Source organism: Lithobates pipiens, unplaced genomic scaffold (genome assembly GCF_037356315.1).
Source record: "Lithobates pipiens isolate NorthernLeopardFrog02 unplaced genomic scaffold, aLitPip1_a1.2 Scaffold_10, whole genome shotgun sequence".
NCBI classification, from domain to species: Eukaryota; Metazoa; Chordata; class Amphibia; order Anura; family Ranidae; genus Lithobates; species Lithobates pipiens.
In genome coordinates, this window is record NW_027507686.1 from 1,819,125 (window position 1) to 1,843,139 (window position 24,015).

Below are 24,015 nucleotides of genomic sequence, written 5' to 3' on the forward strand. Positions count from 1 at the left end.
TTTTCCATTTATATCGCAAAAAAAAAAATCGCAGAGGCAATCAAATACCATCAAAAGAAAGCTCTATTTGTGGGAAGAAAAGGACGCAAATTTCGTTTGGGTGCAATATTGCATGACCGCGCAATTACCAGTTAAAGCAGCGCAGTGCGAAATTGCAAAAAGACCTCTGGTCCTTAAGGTGTTTATTGGTCCGGAGCTGAAGTGGTTAATTTGTAAGCAGCAAGTCTCAGAAAAAGGCTTAGTCCAAGCTGCTAGCAGGCATCAGAATTTCTGGAAGCCTGTTAAAAAGCCTGCTAGCAGCTTGTTTAAAGTGGCAATCAGCACTTTCAGTAGGATCTGTGTTGAGCTGACACAAACTTAAAAGAGAAGTTTTTTTTTCCGGGCTGTCAGAGCGGACTGCACTCCTTTGATGCAGAGGAGAAGTACAGCCAAAAGGAGCCGCAGTTTGAAGAATGGAAGTCCTGCCCTATAATGATCTTCTGTAGATAAGAATACAAAAAAAAAAAAAGATTTGTTTTCTGGGGTAAAAACCTAAAATGTGATTCTCAAAGGTCAGCGGGTGATCTGAGCTTGTACCCTCCTATACACACATTGTACATGACACACGAGTTTGTTTTTTTATTTTGTATTCTTTATTTTACACAGAAATAGGTCCACCAAGATAAAAAGGGAGGCGAGGAGGAGGAGGAGGAGGAGGAGGAGGAGGAGGAGGAGGTCGAGGAGGTCCACTCTGGGATCTGTCCGAGGTCATAATGTAATGGGATCGGCTTCAACCATCTCTTCAAATTTAAAAACTCTGAACATAAGAGCCATGTGAGAAATGGGGGCGTTTGGAATAAAAGTCATCTAAATTGAGTGTAATAAAAGCCTCGTTGGTTTTGGTTCCTCAGAAGGATCTCCCCTCCTAGTTATCACAGTAGAGGGGCCACTAATCCAGAAGTTACCTCCAGGGTGACCCAAGGATCTACAGCCCTTGGGCACCATCAGGCTTCCCATCTAGGACACAATACGTCTTTATGCAGGCCATACATGGGTCGAATTCCAAATGATTTGTCAATCGATTGAGAATTTGCGCGTTTTTGTACTCCCGATGGCGCCACCGTTGATTTCGAAATTTGACCAACCAAGCCTTCAATTTCATCTCAATTTACGGAAAAAGAAAATGCATGGCCGGGAATCTTTTCTTTACCGGTCACAGCTTATGCGCATTTCTTTTTTTCTTTTTTTATATTTCTCGCACGATTCTCCCATCATTGATTAAAAAATTTGTTAATTTTTTTTAGAAAATTAGAAAATTTCCAGCCTGCCCAGTCGCTCAAGTTTGATGGCCGAACGATGATAATCAGCCGTTGCTACGGCCTCGCTACTGATCGGAGATCACACCATTATTCAAAGGTGGGGTTTTCAAACAGAGGAATTGTTCAGAATTGGAGACGTGTATGGCCCCGGCCTCAGTCCTCCCCTCTCTGATGTCAGACATAAGGCTCGGCTCGCACCGCTGCGACATGGGATCCGACTTGTGAGACCCCCAAGTCACATGACAGATTCAATGTTTCTCTATGAGAGCCGTCTGATCCCACACAAGTCATTCTGACTTTAGAAAAGGTTCCGGCACTATTTGGTCCGACTTGGATGTGATTTCAGCCTTTGTATCCTAAATATCATCCTAATCAGATCATTTGGGAGGGAAATTGCAGGGCAAAGTCGCCATCGCAGCAGTGTGAACCGATCCTTAAGGGGGTTGTTTTTACTAAACCTGGTGAGTGCAAAATCTGATGCAGCTGTGCAATGGTAGCCAATCAGCTTCCATTTGTTTTGTTAACCACCTCCCACCTGTGCTATAGATGAACGACGGCTACAGTGTGGGCCTTAAATGCCGGGAGGGTGTCAATAGGCGTCCACCCGTGCATGAGCTGCCTGTGTGCCCGAGTGATCACTAGGAGACTCGGCTGATCACAGATTGGAAAAAGAGGCAGACGCCGGCCCCTTACCATGTGAACAGCTGTCAGCCAATGACAGCTGATCACGTGATGTAAACAGAAGACTGGTAATGGTTTTTTTTTTCCCCCCCACACACTGGCACCAGCTTCTGCAGAGGGACATCGGTCCTTCACACAGAGAGCCGCAGCTGCCTCATCTGTGCTCACCAGTGCCACCTATCGGTACCCACCAGTGCTGCCTTTCAATGCCCATCAGTGGTGCCTTTCAGTGCCACCCATCAGTAGCCACCAGTGCCACCTACCTTTATCCAACAGTGCCACCTATCAGTGCCCATCGGTGAAGGAGGAAAATTGCTGGTTTTCAAAATTTTATAACAAACTATGAAACTGTTTGTATTGGGGTTTTTTTTTTCCAAATTTTTGGTTGTTTTTTTAGCAAAAAATAAAAAACCCTGCAGTGATTAAATACCACCAAAAGAAAGCTCTATTTGTGTGAAAAAAAAAATGATAAAAATTGAATTTGGGTACAGTGTTACATGGCTGAGTAATTGTCATTCAAAGTGTGACAGCACTAAAAAGCTGAAACTTGGCCTGGGGCAGGAAGGGGATTTAAGTGCCCAGTAAGGCCCCTTTCACACTGGGGCAGTGGGTGCGTCGGCGGTAAAGCGCCGCTATTTTTAGCGGGGCTTTACTGTCAATTTTGCGGCGCCATTCGGCTGCTAACAGGGAGCTTTTACCCCCCCCCCACTAGCGGCTGAGAAAGGGTTAAAACCACCACAAAGCACTATGCTGGCAGTATAGCTGCGCTGCCCCATTGATTTCAGTGGACAGCGGTATACACGCCGCTCCTTCACCACTCCAATGATGACTGACAGGACTTTTTTTTTTTGCGTCCTGCCAGCACACCGCTCCAGGGTGAAACCCCTCGGGGCTCACACTGGAGAGACAGCAGCGGCTCTTTCAGGGCGCTTTGCAGGCTCTATTTTTAGTGCTGTAGCGCCTGCAAAGCGCCCCCAGTGTGAAAGGGGTCTAAGCAAGTGGTTAAAGATGAATTGAACAAGCTGAAGTGGGAAGCCGATTGGCTCCCATGCAGATTTTTCACTCTCCAGTTTTAGTAAATCTACCCCAAAGGCTCTAATACACTTCTTGTCTCACACTAAACTCTAAAAGTAAATCTAGAGACTCTTGGGATGTGTCTGCACCCCATTAAAAAAAAAAAGAAGTAAGTTGTACGATGGCAAATGCATATGCCCAAGACCTTGAATGCAAGTCAGGTGACTCACTTCCAGCAACTTGGGTGCCAAGGCATAGCTGTGCCATTGGCAGGGTCAGCGGCAGTAGAGAGGGTCGATGTCTGCCTCTTCCTTTCAGGAGCGGATACAACTGTCAAATCTTTAGTATGATGTGGACAACCTCTTTAAGACCAGGCATGCATAGAAGTTTCTGGTGGTGAACAACAATACTTTATTCTCCCCTGTTCCCAAACTCGTACAAAGTTCAGTCAGTCCTCCCCTCTCCTTCAACAGAATGGAATGTTCCAAATGTCATCTTTCATAATCCACTTGTGTAGGTCTTCTCCATCCACTGCAAGGTGGTGATGGACAACGTAAAGCTCTCGGTATCTTGCTTTTCTATTACTTACTTTTCTTGGGATATCTCAGTACTATGGTCAGTGGTGCTGAACACTGGTGGTCTGAAGCAGGTGGAGGGTGGTGGTGGCGGCTTGTTTGGGGCTCTGAATTGGCCCTCTGTGATCTGGGCAGGATGCGAAGTGATGAAATGTATAGACAAGGTAGCAGTGGATGGGTGGTCACAGTACGCCAGGAATTAGAATCGGGCGGTAGGAGGAAAAGCATCCCGGTGCTCACAGCTTGCCCTCTAAGATAATAGTCTTGAGGTCGGTGGTGGAGTTGGCGCACAACACAGTATGTGACACTCGTCTCTTCTCCACCAGCGAGGCAACTGCCTCTCCCACCTCCAGGTGGCTCACGTAGCCGGGTCCGAGGCGTTCTGGAAGGGCCACTCCCATGTTGATCTTGACCTGCAAAAAAAATAAAAAATTCACAGCCTCTGCCCAAAGCATAATCTACCTAGAGGCTGGGTTCACACCGCCCCCGCACCCGTCACGTCACCCCCGCATCTGTCACACCATCCCGCATTGGTCACACCGCCCCGCATCGGTCACACCATTCCCGCACCCGTCACACTGCCCCGCATCGGTCACACCGCCCCGTCACACCATCCCCGCACCCGTCACACCGCACCCATCACACCGCACCCATCACACCGTCACACCGTCCCTGTCACACCGCCCCCGCACCCGTCACACCGCCCCCGCCACACATCACACCACCCCCGTCACACCGTTCCCGTCACACCGCACCCATCACACCGCACCCGTCACACCGTCCCCGTCACACCGTCCCCGTCACACCGCCCCCGCACCAGTCACACCGCCCAAGCACCCGTCACACATCACACAGCCACCGCCCCCGCACCCGTCACACCGTCCCCGCACCCGTCAGACTGCCCCCGCCACACATCACACCGTCCCCGCACCCGTCACACCATTCCCGCACTCGTCACACCGCACCCATCACACCACACCCGTCACACCGCCCAAGCACCCGTCACACTGCCCCCGCCACACATCACAACGCCCCCGCACCCGTCACACCGCCCAAGCACCCGTCACACCGTCCCCGCACCCGTCACATTGCCCCCGCCACACATCACACCGCCCCCGTCACACCGCCCCCGCACCCATCACACCGCCCCCGCACCCGTCACACCGCCCCCGCACCCGTCACACCGCCCAAGCACCCGTCACACCGCCCCCGCCACACATCACACCGCCCCCGTCACACCGCCCCCGCACCCGTCACACCGCCTCCCATCACACTGCCTCCGCATCCCGTCACACTGCCTCCGCATCCCGTCACACCGCCCCTGCACCCGTCACACCGCCCCCGCCACACATCACACCGCCCCCGTCACACCGCCCCCACACCCGTCACACTGCCTCCGCATCCCGTCACACCGCCCCTGCACCCGTCACACCGTCCCCGCACCCGTCACACCGCCCCCGCCACACAACACACCACCCATCACACTGCCCCCACTACACATCACACCGCCCCCGCATCCGTCACACCGTCCCATGCCCTATTGCCTGGGACCTAGGGCTGCCACCTCATCCCTTTAAACCTGAACACATATGAATTACACGGGTTCTGTGGCTGGTTAAGGTGGTAATTAAACCCACTTGGTGCCTTAACTGCATTAAATTAGCCTTGGAACCCGTGTAATTCATATATGTTTGGGTTTAAAGGGATGAGGTGGTAGCTCTATCGGGACCTCTCCTTTCTTAAAAATCACCAGCTGGTTCTCTAGGTCAGGGTTTCTCAAGTCCAGTCCTCAAGGCGCCCCAACAGGTCATGTTTTCAGGATTTGCCTCAGATGAAAAGGTTGTGGTAATTACTATGGAAGTTAAACTGATCAAATCCCCTGTGCAAAATAATGATCAGTTTAACTTCCATAGTAATTACCACAGCCTTTTCATCTGAGGCAAATCCTGAAAACATGACCTGTTGGGGCGCCTTGAGGACTGGAGTTGAGAAACACTGCTCTAGGTGCAAAATATACCTTCAAACAAAAAAAAGTCCTCTCTTTGAGTTCATTGGCAGACACAGATCTTCCTTATTCTTCACCATTGGGTTATATCGCCACCTACCGGAGTTTAAGGGGGGCATGCTCTCCACTGTCCACCAATGTAAGGAGTATTCCATCCATTGGTCACCATTGTAAGGGGTGTTTTTGCTTCTGACCCCAAAGAATTATATTTAGCGGTTTCCTTGAGACATACAAATTATTTTCATGGGTTCCTCTAAGATCGGGATCTCCAAACTACGGCCCTCCAGTTGTTGCAGAACTACGCATCCCATGAGGCATTGCAAAACTCTGACATTCACAGACATGACTGGGCATGATGGGAATTGTAGTTCCTGAACAACTGGAGGGCCGTAGTTTGGAGACCCCCTTGCTGTTAGGTAAAATGGTTGAGAGAAGCGGCTATGGAGTGACAGCTCTGAGTCTGCTGGGGCTGCTGACATCACATCCAAGATGGCGGCACCCAGCACAGGTCTGAAGACTTTAGTGTGTCTACAGGGGGGGAGGGGGTTATTGGGAAATAACATGAATAAAATGATAATCTCCTGAGAAGATCGCTTTTGGGATAAATAGCAACCCCCCCTCCCCCCCTCCCCCCCCCCCTTTGCACAAATGATAATTTTGTTTTCTTTTTTTTTGAACAGATTTGTTTCATTTTGCAAGGCTGCCCTTCCAGGTTCCCGGCCCCGTTGCCTCCTGGGATTGTTACATCACAGTTGTCCCCGTGTGTTACGAAGTCACAAGTTTGTGGCATTTGTGAGCATGCGCAGCAGACAATGCGCACTGACAACAAAATTTGTTCATTTTTGTTTCATTCGTTTTTTTTTTACAGAAATTAGAAAATTTGACATTCGAAAATTAACAAATTTGTCAAAATTTGTTAAAAAATGAATTCAGACCTTAGCAAATTGCACATGTCTAGATTTCTGCTGCAGGACTCTATAGCGCCCCCCCCCCCCCCCCAGAAGCTGGTGTTATTTGTGCACATGTGTGGCATCCGCCGCGCATGCACAGGTGCACCGCCGCTCTCTTCCGGCTCGCTTCCTCCTGAATCTTTTTTTTTTCAATCCCAAAGGAAGACGTAGTAAAACGTTGCACTGCAATTGCAAGCTGTGCATTTGGTTTCAGGGCGGCCCCATTGATCCCAATAGGCAGACTTGCAGTTTAGTATGTAGTTGGCTTGGGGGGGGGGGGGGGTAAAACCACAGCTTAACCACTTTTTTTTTTTTTACCGCCATCTCTGCTGCACATGTCAAAGAGCCCTTTACAAAGTGTTACAAACCTCATTTAGTTTGCATGGAATATCCGGATACTCCTCCCGCACCACCTGGGAAAAGGCCAGAGCCCCCGCCGCTCCTAATGTCAGGAAGCCGGTACCGGGCATCAGCAGGCGCTCGCCAGCGCCACCTGTGGTAGGGAAGACACAAAAGGCAACTTAGCGTGCAGAGCCTGAACTATGACCGATGCTCTGCACAATACGGAGCTCCGATGTGGAAATCTGGAAGCTGCCATGGCAAATATAGGATTCTGAAAATGCTGGCTGCCTGGCTTTCATGTTGGCCTAAACACCTTCAAAAACGTCCTTCATCACTGACCCAGAGCAAGAAACTAATGCAAAAAGTTCTGACTTCACTGCCTGCATGCTTGTTCCAGGGCAGTGCAGCAGTCAGAGGATCAGGGATGACAGCAAGGCGACTAGCATTTCCAAAACGGGCCAATAATGGGAATCTCCCCGCTTCACTCGGCAAAGGAAAGTTCTATGAAAGGACGCAGGTTGCCCTTGCTAACCTCTCCTCTTGAAAATGCGTGTCGCCTGACTTCCATGTTGATCTAATTGTGTAAATACCGTCCCAGGAATTAGCCTGGAACAAGTGTTCAGATCGGGAATTCTGATTTGCTTATCAGGAGTCAATAACACCAAAAGCTCAAAAGCCAGGCAAACAGCATTTTGAGGAGGGCATCCTCCATACACCTCTCAGTAGAAGTTTCGTTTTAGCTGGCAGAGTATGCTGGACGCCACAGACGGTGCTACATAGCCGATTTACCCCGAAATGAGCAGCCGGACACTGGAAGAAGACCAGGAGAAGACATCAGTGGCGGGAACACAGGAGCGAGGGAGATTGCAGCCACAGTCTGAGTAGAAAAGCCTGTCCCCTGCCAGCATCTGCAGAGAAGGAAGCTTGCTCTCTCTGTGTGGAAGCAGTGGTCTCTCTGCAGAGGTTGATCGTGCCGCTCCCCCCCCCCCTCCGCATAGGTATGACTCTGCAAAGTACATGCTCCCCACTGATTGAAGAGCTCTTGTTTTGATTCTGCAGGGGAGCACATCACACCTTTGCAGAGAGACCACTGCTTCCACACAGAGAGCAAGGGTCCTTCTCTGCAGCATGCTGGCAGGGGAGGCTTTTCTACTCAGGCTGTGGTTAATTTTTTTAAAGAAAACAAGCTGCATTGCTTTACAGATCTTTCCTTTTGTTCATATTTCATGTCTGAGATTTACAACTTAAAGTGATTGAAAAGATTGTTTTGTTTTAAATAACAAACATCTTTATACTCACCTGTTGTGTGTAATGGAATTGCACAGAGCAGACCTGATCCTCCTCTTCTCGGCTCCCCCACCTGCGCTCCTCCTCTCTTTCTCGTGCCCAAGCCGCTTCCCTCGGGGGGGGGGGGGGGAACGAGTGCGTGCTTGCTCCTGAGCCCCGCCGCTGCGTCCATTGACACAGACAGCAGGCCCCGCCCCATCACTGGCTTTGATTGAACAGCAGCGGGTGCCAATGGCTGCCGGTGCCCCAGCGAGACCCTGGAGGGGAGGGAAGGGCTGCAGACATGCACGGTGCTGGATCAAAAGAGGGCTCTGGTAAGTAAAAGGGGGAGGGGGAGATACTGATGCCTAAACATTTTTTACCTTAACCCTTTGGTGCCGGCGCCTCCCGGCCCTTTATGGAGTTTCAGATGCCGAGAGGCGGGGCTTATGTGACCGCCGTGATTGGCAGTCACATTATTGGAAAGCTCCAGATTGCCAGCAGCAATGAGGAGCTTTCCCTCAGCCTATCAGTGACTGTGCTGGGAGTATGCATGGCGCGCACGCTTGGCACAGCTGTGTTTGCAATGTGGTACGCAAATATGGAGCCAAATCCCACCCGCTGAGGGGCTGCATATTTCGGGTCCTGACGGGACCACAAGGTTAATGCAAGGAATGCAATACGGTAAAACATGTTTACGCTTTAGAACTGCTTTAAAGCATGTCAATTATTTGTGATATAAAGCAGCACTTCCACGTTTATCACCTCGATGAAAATTACATCCCCCCCCCCCCCCCCCCCACCTGTGCATGCACAGGTTTCGGAGAGGAATCGCACCGCATTCCTGTGCACATCACATTCAATGTCTGTGTGATTTGAACCATATATTTTGTATAACTCAAATCGCACCCGCACCAAAATGGTGCAGGACCCTGTTTTTTTTTACCCCCACACCCAAATTGCACTGCATGATGGATTGAACAGAGCTCCGTGAGATGTTCAAAGCTTGGAAGATTTTTTTATAACCCAACCCTGCTTTATACTTCTCCACAACTTCATCCCTGACCTGTCTGGTGTGTTCCTTGGCCTTCATGATGCTGTTTGTTCACTAAGGTTCTCTAACAAACCCCTGAGGGCTTCACAGAGCAGCTGTATTTATACTGAGATTAAATGACACACAGGTGGACATTTACTAAATAGGTGACTTCTGAAGGCAATTGGTTCCTCCAGATTTTAGTTAGGGGTATCAGAGTAAAGGGGGCGCCATACAAATGCCCCTCCCCCCACACACACTTTTCACATTTATTTGTATCATTTATCATTTTCCTTCCACTTCACAATTATGTGACACTTTGTGTTGGTCAATCACATAAAATCCCAATAAAATACATTTACGTTTTTGGTTGTAACGTGACAACATGTGGGGAATTTCAAGGGGTATGAATACTTTTTCATGGCGCTGTATGCATCTCATTAGTCTGGACCTTGTGGCTGACCTCTTAGCATTACTCCCAACTGTCCCCCCATTTGGAGGGACTGTCCATTCTAGAAACCCCCACATGGGACCCTACCTGTGATGAATGTGTAGGTTCCATTGGGATCGTCCTTCACCAATGGGAAGAAGGACTTCCAGGAGGTGAATGTGCTGAGGAGGAGAGTGTCCAGCACCTACAGAGGAGGAGAAAGGAGAGAGATGAGCACTAGACGGGTTCCTGCCCCGAGGTTGCCACCGTGACCACTGAAATGTGGGTAATAAATCTCATCCATGGAAAAGTGAGCAGTTCTCTTGTTAGGAGACCCTCAACCCCCCATTGATACCCTCACCACTCTCTTCACCACTCTCTTCACCACTCTCTTCACCACTCTCTTCACCACTCTCTTCACCCAGCTCCATTGTTCTACAGGAGAAAGCCGAGGATCGAAATCCTTCCAGTTGGAGCTTCCTCTGGGTTAATGACCGGCTCCCCTCTACAAGCGGTAGCTCTTGGGCTCGGCGAATGGAAGCACAGCCTCCAGGGGGAGGTCACATGTTTCCCTATACCCACAAGTACGAGGCAATTCCCAGCACTTTCATAGAGGAGGGGAACATTGGGGAAGTGTGGGACAAGGGTCAGTGGGTGAGGGGAGCCCCAAGAAGAGAATCGGTTTGCCTTCAATGGGTGAAGTGACGGGTTCTCTTCTATGGAGTAGAGTATTCCCATCACACACATTCCTGGAAGGGCTTGACGGAAGGGGTTCTGTAGTAACTACCACCTGAGAACCGGCATCGGCACAAATCAAAGCATATGTGGCCGGTGTTCTGCCGAGAACTCCACAAACTCGCCGAAATCTCCAACTACCTCACTTTCGGTTAGAGATTTCGGCAATAATTGGAGATTTACAGGAGTTGGGAGATTTGCGCCAGAACCCCCGGGGGGGTGTATACAGTCCGGGATGATTTGAATGCCGCCCACTACTAACCAAAAGCATGGCCGCCTCCAAAGCGGTGACAACTTTTCCTCCATACCCGATGTTCTGTGAAAAAAAAGCGAAATCACCCCGTAGCGGATTGTATACGCTTTCCGGGGTTCTGCCGAAAATCCCAACTCCTGGAAATCTCTAATTATTGCAGAAATCTCTAACCGGAAGTGAGGTGGTTGGAGATTTCGGCGAGTTGGAGTTCTCGGTAGAACACCGGCGCACCATGGGCTTCAGAATAGCGGCCAAAAGTGTATTAAAGCAGAACTAGAGGCAAACTTTTTTTTTCCTTTTGGATAGAGCAAGGAGAGAATTATAACCCCTGTCAGATTTTTTTTTTGTTCACCATCTGTGTCCCACTTCACTTCCTGTCCCATAGCCAAACAGGAAGTCAGAGGAAATCACTGCAAATGAAGGGAATCCCTTGGGGACCCCCCAGGTCACCAGAACTGATTTCCCCTCTATTACATTTCTGGGGACAACCCAAAATTTGGGATTTGGGACTTGCAATGATAATGGTAACATAACAAATAGAGATTTAGTGATCTCATCACAGCAGTGCATTGAGACGTTTGGGGGTCACGCAGGACCCCTTCATCAGGTATAGAAGATCCCGCAGTATGGGGTTCTCTATAATGGAAACCTGATGAAGACTGCCAATCCTAAACTCTCCTTCCATCTGCCGGTCATGCTGATCCTTCACTACGTCTCTTCCCTTATAATTATTGCAGGTCACTGACCCGGGGCCACCAATGGGGGGGGGGGGGGGGGTGCCACTGGGCCTCCTGTACACAGGTGGATGGAGAGTTGGGGAAGGGTCGGTAAATATCGTATTTATCGGCGTATAACACGCACCTTCATTTTAAGAGGGAAGTTTCACGATTTTTTTTTTTTTTAATAAAGTATTTTGAAGCAAAATAAGGGTCAGTGCCCATCAATGCAGCCTCATCAGTGCCCATTATTGAAGCCTGATCAGTGTCCACCTGCAGCCTCGACATTGCCCATCATTGCAGCCTGATCAGTTCCCATCTGCAGCCTTGCCATTGCCCATCACCACAGTCTGATCAGTGCTCATCATTGCAGCCTAATCCGTGCCCATCTGCAGCCTTGCCCATAATTACAGCCTAATTCGTGCCAATCTGCAGCCTTGCCCATCATTGCAGCCTAATTCGTGCCAAATCTTCAGCCTTGCCCATAATTACAGCCTAATCTGTGCCCATCTGCAGCCTTGCCCATAATTACAGCCTAATCCATGCCCATCTACAGCCGTGCCCATCTGCAGAGAGCCGGATCTCCTGTGTACTCGGCTGGCAGTCACGCCCAATCCCGCCCCTTGGCTTGGCTCGGCTCCTATGATGGACATAACGCAGGTCCAATGCCGGGATGTCAATGTTAGGAGCCTCCACGGGGCGTGACACAGAGTCAAGTACACAGGAGATCTGGCTCTGTGTATTTTGGCGGCGCCCATTCCCTCCTTCCCCTGGGTGTCAGCCCTATATCGGCCTATAACACGCACATACGATTTCCCCCCCTATTTTAAGGGGGAAAAAAGTGCGCATCATACGCTGATAAATACAGTATGTCATTTACCGGGCCCTTCCGTTTCTGAATTGGACACAATGAGAGATTGGTACAGATCGCTCCTGTGTCCATTTATTACTGAGCCTAGGAAATTGTGTATGAATTGTGGACGATGCTTCAGTTTATGAATGAGGAGGAGCCTCTGTCTTCTGTTCATTCGGCTACAGAGAAAGGAATGGAAGAATCTGTCTCAAAGGTGAGATGTCAGTGGTCTGTTTGGACTGCTGATATTTCATCCATATTTCAGCCCGCTGTCAGCTGATGTCACAGACTTGGTCCAGACTCGGGTAAGATCGCGACCATATGCCTGGAACGACACCCAGCTCCGCCTCTCAGCGAGCCGCCCCCTCCCCAATTGTCGTTAGACAAAATGCACGAAAATTGTGGCGAAAACGCAACACCAGATGTGCCCGGGGCCGTGCCAAAATGTGGTACATGAGCTTCTTTGGTGCGTCTTCGGAGCGGAAGGAGGCCCATTCAAAATGAATGGTGCTGCTATAAAAATGTGCAAAAAAATGCGATGGGGAAGAGTGCCGCTCTGTGAACGGGGCCCTAAAGGGGTTGCAAACCCTACGAGGCTTTTCACCTTAATGAAAAATCTGCTGCAGTGCAGCAGCCCCCCCTTTTAATTACCTAATTTTCCATCGACCAGAACAAGCCCAGCAGCTCCAGCCAGTGTCTCGGGTCCTCATTGGATAGATTGAGAGCAGCGCATCTATTGGCTCCCACTGTTGTCAATTAAATCCAGTGACATGGGAGCCGGGGGCGGGGCCGAGTCCCGCTGTCTGCATCAATGGATGTAGCAGGAGCAGGACGCTGGAGCGCGTCCGCACAGGTTCCCCCGAGGGAGAGTGACTCTCTGTGGGGGGCAGCCGAGAAGAGGAGGAGCCAGGAGAGCTGCTGGAGGACCCCAGAAGAGGAGGATTAGGGCTGCTCTGTGAAAAACCCTTACACAGAGAAAGTAAGTATAACATGTTTGTTATGGAAAAATAAAAAATAAACTTTTACAGCCCATGAGCTTCTATTGGACAATTATGGCAAGCAAGTACTGTATTTTTTGGACCATAAGACAAACTTATTCCCCCAGAAATATGGGGGAAAATGTCTCTGCGTCTTAGGTACCCACACCACCACCAGAAGAGAGGCAGGAGAACAGGGGACACACATTCAATCAGCGGATGGGAGATCATCAGGTAAGGCTCTGTTTGTGGCAATGGTCAGGCTGAATTTTATGGGCACTGGAAAATATTTTAGTACACCATTTGGTTCAGAATATTTTTTTTCTTGTTTTCCTCCTCTAAAATCTAGGTGCGTCTTATGGTCGGGTGCGCCCTATGGTCGGGTGCGCCTTATGGTCGGGTGCGCTCTATGGTCAGTTGCGTCCTATGGTCGGGTGCGTCTCATGGTCGGGTGCGCCCTATGGTCAGGTGCGTCCTATGGTCGGTTGCGCTCTATGGTCAGTTGCGTCCTATGGTCGGGTGTGTCTCATGGTCGGGTGCGCCCTATGGTCGGTTGCGTCCTATGGTCGGGTGCGCCCTGTGGTCGGGTGCGTCTCATGGTCGGGTGCGCCCTATGGTCGGTTGCGTCCTATGGTCGGGTGCGCCTTATGGTCGGGTGCGCCCTATGGTCGGGTGCGTCCTATGGTCGGGTGCGCCTTATGGTCGGGTGCGCCTTATGGTCGGGTGCGTCTTATGGTCGGGTGCGTCTTATGGTCAGGTGCTTCCTATGGTCAGGTGCTTCCTATGGTCGGGTGCGTCCTATGGTCGGGTGCGTCCTATGGTCAGGTACTTCTTATGGTCAGGTACTTCTTATGGTCAGGTACTTCTTATGGTCGGGTGCGTCCTATGGTCAGGTACTTCTTATGGTCAGGTACTTCTTATGGTCAGGTACTTCTTATGGTCGGTTGCGTCCTATGGTCGGGTGCGTCCTATGGTCAGGTACTTCTTATGGTCGGGTGCGCCTTATGGTCAGGTGCGTCCTATGGTCAGGTACTTCTTATGGTCAGGTGCGTCCTATGGTCAGGTGCTTCCTATGGTCAGGTGCGTCCTATGGTCGGGTGCGTCCTATGGTCAGGTGCGTCCTATGGTCAGGTGCTTCCTATGGTCAGGTGCGTCCTATGGTCGGGTGCGTCCTATGGTCGGTTGCGTCCTATGGTCGGGTGCGTCCTATGGTCGGGTGCATCCTATGGTCGGTTGCGTCCTATGGTCAGGTGCTTCCTATGGTCGGGTGCGTCCTATGGTCGGGTGCGTCCTATGGTCGGTTGCGTCCTATGGTCGGGTGCATCCTATGGTCGGGTGCGTCCTATGGTCGGGTACTTCTTATGGTCAGGTGCTTCCTATGGTCAGGTGCGTCTTATGGAGCGAAAAATACGGTAACTTTCATCTTCCAGAGAATCCATGGAATCTATTTAGAGGGAAGCACTGGTCTTCATAAATTAACTTTTGATTTGTTAATAAAATTCATTTCATTCCATTTCTCATCAAAGCAAGAGAAAAAAAGAAATAAATCTGTTGTCAGAAATGACGTCACACATTATCATATATCAGACGTTCGTACCCTCTGCAGCTCCTGAAGGGTCTGTGTGTGGGGCGGACCGCCCTGCCACCAGCTGAACCCCAGCGATGAAACCACATCGGTCACCTTCCCCACCCGACTGGTGAGGGCGTCTGCCGCCTCCTGCGCCCCCTCCTCAGAACCTGCACCCAAACACAAAGGGGGCAGAGGGTCAAACACCACCACGGGGCTCTGCTCCTCCGCCACACAGCCAACTCTAATTATAGGCAAGCAAACCACACACCCCCTTCATCCTCCAGATCTGCCCAACAGATGTGGTGACACATCGGGAAATGGAAAGGAATGTTGAGGCGCCTAAGATCTGTCTGGTTCACACGGACCTGGGATTAGATGGAAAGGAATTCTATAGAAAACCAGACTGGACAGATTATTACTGGATCGGGGCCGGTCACGTTTGGTCGCACCTACATCCCTCACTGAGAACGGTTCAATGGGGGGGGGGGGTTTACTAAAGGTAAATAGACTGTGCACTTTGCAAGGGCATTTTCTCTAGAACTCAGTAAATGAGGCGAAGCTTCACTTTGTAAAGAATACCCAATAAGGTGCAAATAAAAAAAAATGCATTGTTGCTTGCACATGATTGGATGATGGAAGTCAGCAGAGCTTCCCCATCATTTACTAAACTCTGGAGCAACTGCCCTTACACAGTGCTCAGTCTATTTGTCTTTAGTAAATCAAGCCCCTAGATCCCTCACTGAGAGCGGGGCAATGGAGTTGGTTTACTAAAGTGCACTCTGTGAGGGCAGTTGCTCAAGAGCTTATTAACCACTTCAAACCCAAAAGGATTTACCCCCCTTCCTGACCTTGTGATTCGGCGCTGCGTTGCTTTAACTGACAATTGCGCGGTCGTGCAATTTGATCTCTGTCATATCACTAGGCAGAAGAGTGAAATGCCTTGTTTACATCTCCCCATTCTGCCTCTCCATGACATGATTGCGGGCCCCCGGCGGACATCGAGTGCACGGGCCCTGAGTATGTGGGGCGCGCGCACGCCAACAATGCCGTGATTTAAAGGGGATGTACCTGTATGCCCATTTGCCCAGCCGTGCGCTGGTCGGCTAGTGGTTAAACGAGGGTCTCAGATAAAAATAGTGCCAGTTGGAGATTTTCACTTAGGGGTGTACTGACTTTTGTTGCCAGCGGTTTAGACATTAATGGCTGTGTGTTGAGTTATTTTGAGGGGACAGGAAATTTACACTGTTATACAAGCTGTACACTCACTACTTTACATTGTAGACAAGTGTCATTTCTTCAGTGTTGTCACATGAAAAGAGAGAAGAAATGTCACTGAGGGGTGTACTTACTTTTGTGAGATACCGACTGTATATATATTACACACACACACACACACATTACATATATATATATGCAAACATACACACATACAATGGGATTCCCAGTTCTCCATCTTACCCACATCTCCGACCATGGTGTGAAGGTTATCTCTGTACTGTGCGGGTACAAAATTCCTCAGCTTCTCCAGACGGGAATTTTCCCTGGAAATCACAGCGACCTGGAACCCTGCGACACAAAAATTCCCATAATCCCATTTATGTGCGTTACTGCACCACCTTCCTCTGGACTGTCACCCACAACTGTCCATCCAGATCAGCCGTTCTCAACCAGAGTTCCTCCAGAGCCTTCATATAGTTTCATAGTTAGTAAGGTTGAATAAAGACACCAGTCCATCCAGATTCCAGTTCAACCTGAGTGAGTGTCTACAATGGTCCCTATCCCTGTACATTGCACACTCACATCAGTCCCTACCCTCAAGGAGCCACAATCCAAGGTCCCCATTCATATACTAGGGGCCAATTTTGGACAGAAGCCAATTAACCTACCTGCATGTCTTTGGAGTGTGGGAGGAAACCGGAGTACCCGGAGGAAACCCGCACAGGGAGAACATGCAAACTCCAGGCAGGTAGTGTCATGGTTGGGATTTGAACCAGCGACCCTTCTTACTGCTAGGTGAGAGTGCTACCCACTACACCACTGTGCCACTCACTACACCACTGTGCCGCCCTTCTATAGGGTTCCATGAGCAGTGGCTGGTTGACCTCCCATTGGATGGCGCCTGCGGAGTTCTGGGGCCAATATCGCTTAGCAGAGCCAGCTGCATGAATGACACCAACCATCCTATTACCCGTCTGTAAGAATGAAAATTCTGACCACCGCTGTGAAAGGGGTATTCCTCCCACTGACCCCCCCCAAGGAATTGGTTTTAGCAGGAGTTCCTTGAGATCTGGAATTGATTTTAAGGTTCCCTCAGGGGTGGACTGACAACTCATGGGGCCCCTGGGCAATGGGAGATTATAGTGCCCCCGGGCAATAGGGGAAGATTATGGGGCCCCTGGGCAATAGGAGATTATGGGGCCCCCGGGCAATAGGAGATTATGGGGCCCCCGGGCAATAGGAAAAGATTATGGGGCCCCCGGGCAATAGGAAAAGATTATGGGGCCCCCGGGCAATAGGAGAAGATTTTGGGGCCCCTGGGCAATAGGAGATTTTGGGGCCCTTGGGCAATAGGGGAAGATTATGGGGCCCCCAGGCAATAGGAGATTATGGGGCCCCCGAGCAATAGGGGAAGATTATGGGGCCCCCGGGCAATAGCATTTTAGCTTGCATATGATTGGATGATAAAATCAGCAGAGCTTCTCCTCATTTCAGATCTACCCCTTAGATTTGCACTTGTAGTGCAAAGTGGATTTGCCTTTCATAAATAACCCCCTCTGTGTCCTTCTTTCCTCAACTGCCCATCTAGATCTGTTCCTTATACTTGTTTCAATTGCAGTTAATGCACCTTGCACATACTTGTAAATCATAAATATAATTTTATTTTATAAGATCCCCACCCCCACCCTCCTTCCCTCTGGACTCACACCACTCTGTCTCCCTGGTCCTTACACAACTGTCCCTCTACAGATGTATACGGTGGATTTACTGAAGGCAAATAGCCTGTGCACTGCAAACTTGCTCCAGAGCTTAGTAAATGAGGCACATGCAAGGAAAATAAAAAAACAGCATTTTTGCTTGTACATGATTGGATGATAGAAATCAGCAGAGCTTCCCCCATTTTAGAGCTTAGAGTGCTACCTACTACACCAAACCACTGTGCTACCCACTAGACTACACCACTGTGCTACCCACTACACTACACCGCTGTGCTACTTCTATCTCCAGATGTATAAGGCTATAGATAGCACAGCTGTATTATCATTTTTGCTGGTGTTGTACTGTAGGTGTATATAGATGTCTGTAGGTGTATATAGATGTATGTAGGTGTATATAGGTGTCTGTAGATGTATATAGGTGTATATAGATGTATGTAGATGTCTGCAGCTGTGTGTAGGTGTCTGTAGACGTATATAGATGTATATACATGTATGTAGGTGTCTGTAGGTATATGTAGGTGTCTGTAGGTGTATATACATGTATGTGGGTGTCTGTAGGTGTATGAAGTTATATCTTTTTGTATATGAAGTGTTTGTGGGATAAAGTAAGGATGGGTAATGGGTAAGGAAGGGTAATGAGTAAGGAAGGGTAATGAGTAAGGAAGGGTAATGAGTAAGGAAGGGTAATGAGTAAGGAAGGGTAATGGGTAAGGAAGGGTAATGGGTAAGGAAGGGTAATGGGTAAGAAAGGGTAATGGGTAAGGATGGGTAATGAGTAAGGAAGGGTAATGAGTAAGGATGGGTAATGAGTAAGGAAGGGTAATGAGTAAGGATGGGTAATGAGTAAGGAAGGGTAATGAGTAAGGAAGGGTAATGAGTAAGGATGGGTAATGAGTAAGGATGGGTAATGAGTAAGGAAGGGTAATGAGTAAGGATGGGTAATGAGTAAGGATGGGTAATGAGTAAGGATGGGTAATGGGTAAGGAAGGGTAATGAGTAAGGAAGGGTAATGAGTAAGGAAGGGTAATGAGTAAGGAAGGGTAATGAGTAAGGAAGGGTAACGGCGTCTTTGTAACCTCAGCTCTACATCTGCCACCTCTTCCTATCACTAAGTTGGGATTGGATCATACCATAATGACAAGGCTCAGGGGTCACCCCTGCTGGCAATTCTCATATTAGCGCCCTCACCTGAACAGAACAATAACCCGATTCCTAAATATTACCTTTTTCCAGGAGACACTTCACTATTCCGGATCCAACAGTGCCGGCTCCACCCAGAACCAAAACCAGCCTGTGCGCGGTGGACATGATGACCGGGCAGGACGTCCGCTGAGGAGAAGCTAGGTGAGACTCCGAGGGGACAAAGAGAACAGTTTGGAATCAGGATTTCAGATCCAATATTAATAGCAAGCTGCTTATGGTCCCTCCCCGAAATCCCTCATACCTCCCCACCGGCTCCCACCCCCCCCAAAACTAGCCAAATCCCACCCTCCAACCCATCCTTCTCCTAACTCTGTAGATGCCTTGCCAATGGAATTATTACAGCCATGCCTAAATACTTAGGTGTGGTGAAGGACAAATTGAAAGCTCTTTGGGTCGGTGTCTTCAGCAGGACTGACATCTGGATTTGGATTGTTAAGCAAAATGTTTATATCACAAGAAAGGGGCATTTAGAGCATTGAAGGGTGTGGAGTGCATAATTCCTACCAGGACTCAACAGGTAATACATTTTTTATTGATGCCCCCATAGGAAGCAACACGGCAAACAAATAGTGCCCTCAGCTTTTGTTGTCAATGTGCGCCCTCTGCTGGCTGATCTTCAGTGCAACACTTGATTATCATTATCACCAATTCCTCAGATCCCTGGTGCCTCTGCGGCTCTTTGGCACTTCTTGTGCACCCCTTTGGCTCTTATTCTGCAGCCCCCTTGGCTCTTATTCCCTTTGGCTCTTATTCTGCGGCCCCTTTGCCTCTTATTCCCTTTGGCTCTTATTCTGAGCCCCTTTGGCACTTATTCCCTTTGGCTCTTATTCTGCAGCACCTTTGGCTCTTATTCTGAGGCCCCTTTGGCTCTTATTCAGTGGCCCCTTTGGCTCTTATTCTGAGGCCCCTTTGGCTCCTATTCTGAGGCCCCTTTGGCTCTTATTCTGAGGCCCCTTTGGCTCTTATTCAGTGGCCCCTTTGGCTCTTATTCAGTGGCCCCTTTGGCTCTTATTCAGTGGCCCCTTTGGCTCTTATTCAGTGGCCCCTTTGGCTCTTATTCAGTGGCCCCTTTGGCTCCTATTCTGAGGCCCCTTTGGCTCTTATTCAGTGGCCCCTTTGGCTCTTATTCAGTGGCCCCTTTGGCTCTTATTCAGTGGCCCCTTTGGCACTTATTCAGTGGCCCTTTGGCTCCTATTCTGAAGCCCCTTTGGCTCTTATTCTCTGGCCCCTTCGGCTCTTACTCTGAGGCCCCTTTGGCTCTTATTCTGCGGCCCCCTGGCACTTGTTGTGCCGCCCTCCAGGTGCTTGCAGACATTGGTCTTTTTTTTTTCCTGACTCAGGTTCTTACACAGGCCAGTGAAAGAAAAACAAACTTTAGAATGCGTTCTAGAAGTTTGTGGCTTTTTTTTTTTTTCCACAATATCTTAGTATCATCTATACATTGTGAAAAGAAAGAAGCACAGAAGCTCAAACCCCATAGTGGAGCATTAAGATCATAAGAGGTTTATTAATTGGTTAAAAATGCACTTAGAAAAGACGCATGTACTCAGCCTTTTACAAACTGTGCTGCCAAAGGACCAGAATTGGCAGAGAAGTAACCCGCGGCTCCAGGCTTTGCCCGCCGGCGTGAGGATGGAGAGTGCAGTGATGGTGGGAGCTGCCCGACGTCACTCGGTGTTCCGTCAGCCTCAGAACGCTTTCCTGTGTAATGCACATGGGCTACGCCGGGGGACATCAGGTTCGAGGACAACCAGCAGCGGCTCCTCCTGCAGACCAGCGTTAGCGGCTCCCTTCCATCTCTGCACGTTCCATCCCCATGGCGGTGGCCAGGCCTGGATCCTCTGGTTACTGCTCTGTTACTTCTGGCCCTTTGGCAGCCCAGTTTGCTGGGAAATTTATTAAATGCAACGATACGGAATCATAAAATTTTTTTTTATTTATTTTTTTTTTTTAAATGGGGAGGTGATGGGGTAACATTGCCAAATGCAAATACCTAAATGTTCTAATGCTGCACTTAAAATTAGTAATAACTCATAAAATAATAATTATAAAAGGGCGCAATTAGACAAATGATAGTTAATAAAATATGAACACGCAGTGTTATACAAATAATAAAGTGCACAATGCATTAATACATCGTCCATAACAAACACACTATGGTCAATTCCTCTATATCTATATATATATAGTCCAACACCGTGCTTCTAAAGTACAATGTGCTCCAAGATCTCAAATACAACGGTGCTTCACCCCAAGTGATAATGAAATGCACTCACCAGATCGCACTGACCATTAAGCCTGTATTATAGGAAATAGGGCTGGGCGATTTCCCCACCCCAAAAAAAATCTGTGATTTTTTTTTATAAAAAACTCGATTTACGATTCATATCGATTTTCTTTTTTTTTTTTTTTATATATTAATAAAGTGCATCAGCAAAATTGCAAAGGCAAACCCTTTCTCTAACTGAAAAGTCAGTGTGCAACAAAGATTGTTAAACATCTAAATAATTTATACTGTAATTGGATTGAGCTAATAAAACAACAAAGCATCCTGAGGTTACTGGTCCGATGCAGGTCAGTCACTCACTGGCAGGTAAAATTCCACCTGCAAGTAAATTGTAAATTATTAAAGAGGAAGTAAACCCTGATGGGTTTTACTTCCTCTTTGATTCCCTGCAAAGGTATTCATCGCATCGCATCGCATAGTAGTCCATTATGTGTCACTTACCCGACACAGGAGCCAGCGATGTCACCGCTGTCCCTTGTAGTCTGGAGCCTCCAGCTTCTTGGTGGGTCTCACTGCTCCGGCGTTGTCATTCGTCGGAGCCGCGATGACGTCACTTCCGCACATTTGTGCACGGGAGCCGCCACTCGCGGCATATTGCCGTTAACTGCGGCGCGCTCAGTACACGGTTTGGGAGATATTTCTTGGATCTAGAGGTAAGCCTTAATCTAGGCTTACCTGCAGGTCAAAGTGGTTTGTAAGGGTTTACAACCACTTTAAACTGATGGCCGACTCCAGCCCTGATATGGTATTGTTCACTCTTATTATTGTAAAACGTAAAAAAAAAAAAAAAAAAAAAAAAAAAAGCAGCGGCATATGTTCAGAAAGAAAGCCGATATGAAGACAATGTAACGTATCATCTTAGTATACTATGGTGGGGAAATAGACGCCATGCTGGACAAAGAGCACAGGATGCTTCGCAGCACACTGGCCATAGAACACTGCACGCTCGTCTTTTTTACTGACATTTTGGAAGAAAATTGGTATTTAAATAATTGAGAAATCATTTATTTACTAAAGTGTTCACAGCCTAGACACCCAAGAAGATTCATTGACATTCCACAATCATAGTTGCCAACATTGTAAAAACAAAACAAAAAAAAAAAACGGTAAACTTTTTTTGGCTGTAGGCGGAGTTGTATTATAATTAGGGGGAGGGGCATGCATTTGTATGAGTGCCATAGAAAAAGTTAAAAATGTGGCACGCTAAGTGCACCGTGGTGAAAAATGGGCGTGGTTTGCGCAAATAGTGGACGTGGCTTAAATAGGCGTGGCTCAAAGGGGTGTGGTTAGAGTCTGAGATGAATGTGGGATGGAGAGGGAAAAGGGGGGGGGGGAGGGATGGAGGGACAGCAGCCCCAGATCCTACACAACAATAGCAATGTGTGTTTTCCAGAGTTTGACAATCAGCAGATAAAGATACTCCAAATACCTGGTGTTGGCGCTTCAATCATTCCGGCGCCATTATTGTTATGGTGTCAGGATGATTGAAGCGCATTGTTTCTATTATTACATTGTAATATAAAATGAAATCATTCAACTCACCATAATTCAGAATCAGTGGGAGCTATGAGCGTGTCACTAGCCACATTGCCTGCCACCAGATGCCATCAGGTGCCCCCAGCAGAGTCCCTCCTTACATCCGGTGTCCCCGTCAGGCCTCCTAACATCCGGTGTCCCTGTCAGTCCTCCTTCACAAAGGATGGAAATGCCTCTAAGGCTCCACTATACCCACTCATCTACCCCCAAGGGTGGCGATGGCTCTGATACACGCACTCACCTACCACAAAAGGTAACAATCCCTGTGATCAGGCTACGCAACCTGCCTCACCTACCACCAAAAGTGAATGCTACCACCCTGGGTATGGGGCGAGTGTGGACAATGGAGCTTCCCCCCCAAGTTTCATCTGCCCTCACTCCCCAACACCCAGCATACTGGTGCTTCCCTCAGACCCCTCCAAAGTGCACTCATCTACCCCAAAGGGTGGCAATGCCTCTGATCAGGCTCTGCTACACCCACTCATCTACCCCCAAGGGTGGCAATGCCTCTCATCAGGCTCTGCTACCTGCCTCACTTACCACTAAGAGGGGGGTGCTACCACCATGGGTATGGGGCAAGTGTGGGCAGTGGAGTTCCCCCCCAAGTTTAATCTGCCCTCACTCCCCAACACCCAGCATACTGGTGCTTCCCTCAGACCCCTCCAAAGTGCACTCATCTACCCCAAAGGGTGGCAATGCCTCTGATCAGGCTCTGCTACACCCACTCATCTACCCCCAAGGGTGGCAATGCCTCTCATCAGGCTCTGCTACCTGCCTCACTTACCACTAAGAGGGGGGTGCTACCACCATGGGTATGGGGCGAGTGTGGGCAGTGGAGTTCCCCCCCAAGTTTAATCTGCCCTCACTCCCCAACACCCAGCGTACTGGTGCTTCCCTCAGACCCCACCAACTGCCCGGTATTGAAGGGGTTAATAACTGCTGGGGGGGGGGTGTTATATTTTGTGTAGGAAATGTATCAGAGGAGGAGGTCCCAGGCAGAACTTTGCAGTTGCCTGCCCAGAACATTAGAGATACATTTGCATTGGGTTTAAGGCTCCATTCACACCATGGCCGTCCGAACGGCGGGCGGGCAGAAACGGAACTTCTTTTTGCGCGATTCGTCCTGGGACAAACGTGGCAAAAATTGTGCTGTGATTCGGGTGCCATAGAAAGTTACGGGGATTGCAAGTGTGTCCCGCGGTTTGCAGCAATTCGTAGTCTCAATCCGCAACGCAATGGTGTGAACAGAGCGCCACTTTTTTTTTTTTTTTTTCCAGGTTCACTTAAAGTCTATCCACCAGTGTTAGAATTTCTATCAGGCTAACACACATTCCCACTTTGTCCAAAACACAAAA

At 48.9% G+C, this 24,015-nt stretch overlaps 1 protein-coding gene across 1 annotated transcript; it reads right to left on the bottom strand.

The window, feature by feature from the left end:
- Positions 1-1,208: 1,208 nt before the first annotated feature.
- On the bottom strand, positions 1,209-23,873 carry LOC143926915 (L-fucose dehydrogenase-like). Its single transcript, XM_077450953.1, has 6 exons — positions 18,858-23,873; positions 16,157-16,264; positions 14,726-14,865; positions 9,703-9,799; positions 6,892-7,016; positions 1,209-3,981 (listed from the first exon to the last, which is right to left on the bottom strand). Exons 1-6 carry the CDS (start codon positions 18,940-18,942, stop codon positions 3,805-3,807), a joined length of 732 nt encoding a protein of 243 aa, XP_077307079.1. The 5' UTR covers positions 18,943-23,873; the 3' UTR covers positions 1,209-3,804.
- Positions 23,874-24,015: the final 142 nt, after the last annotated feature.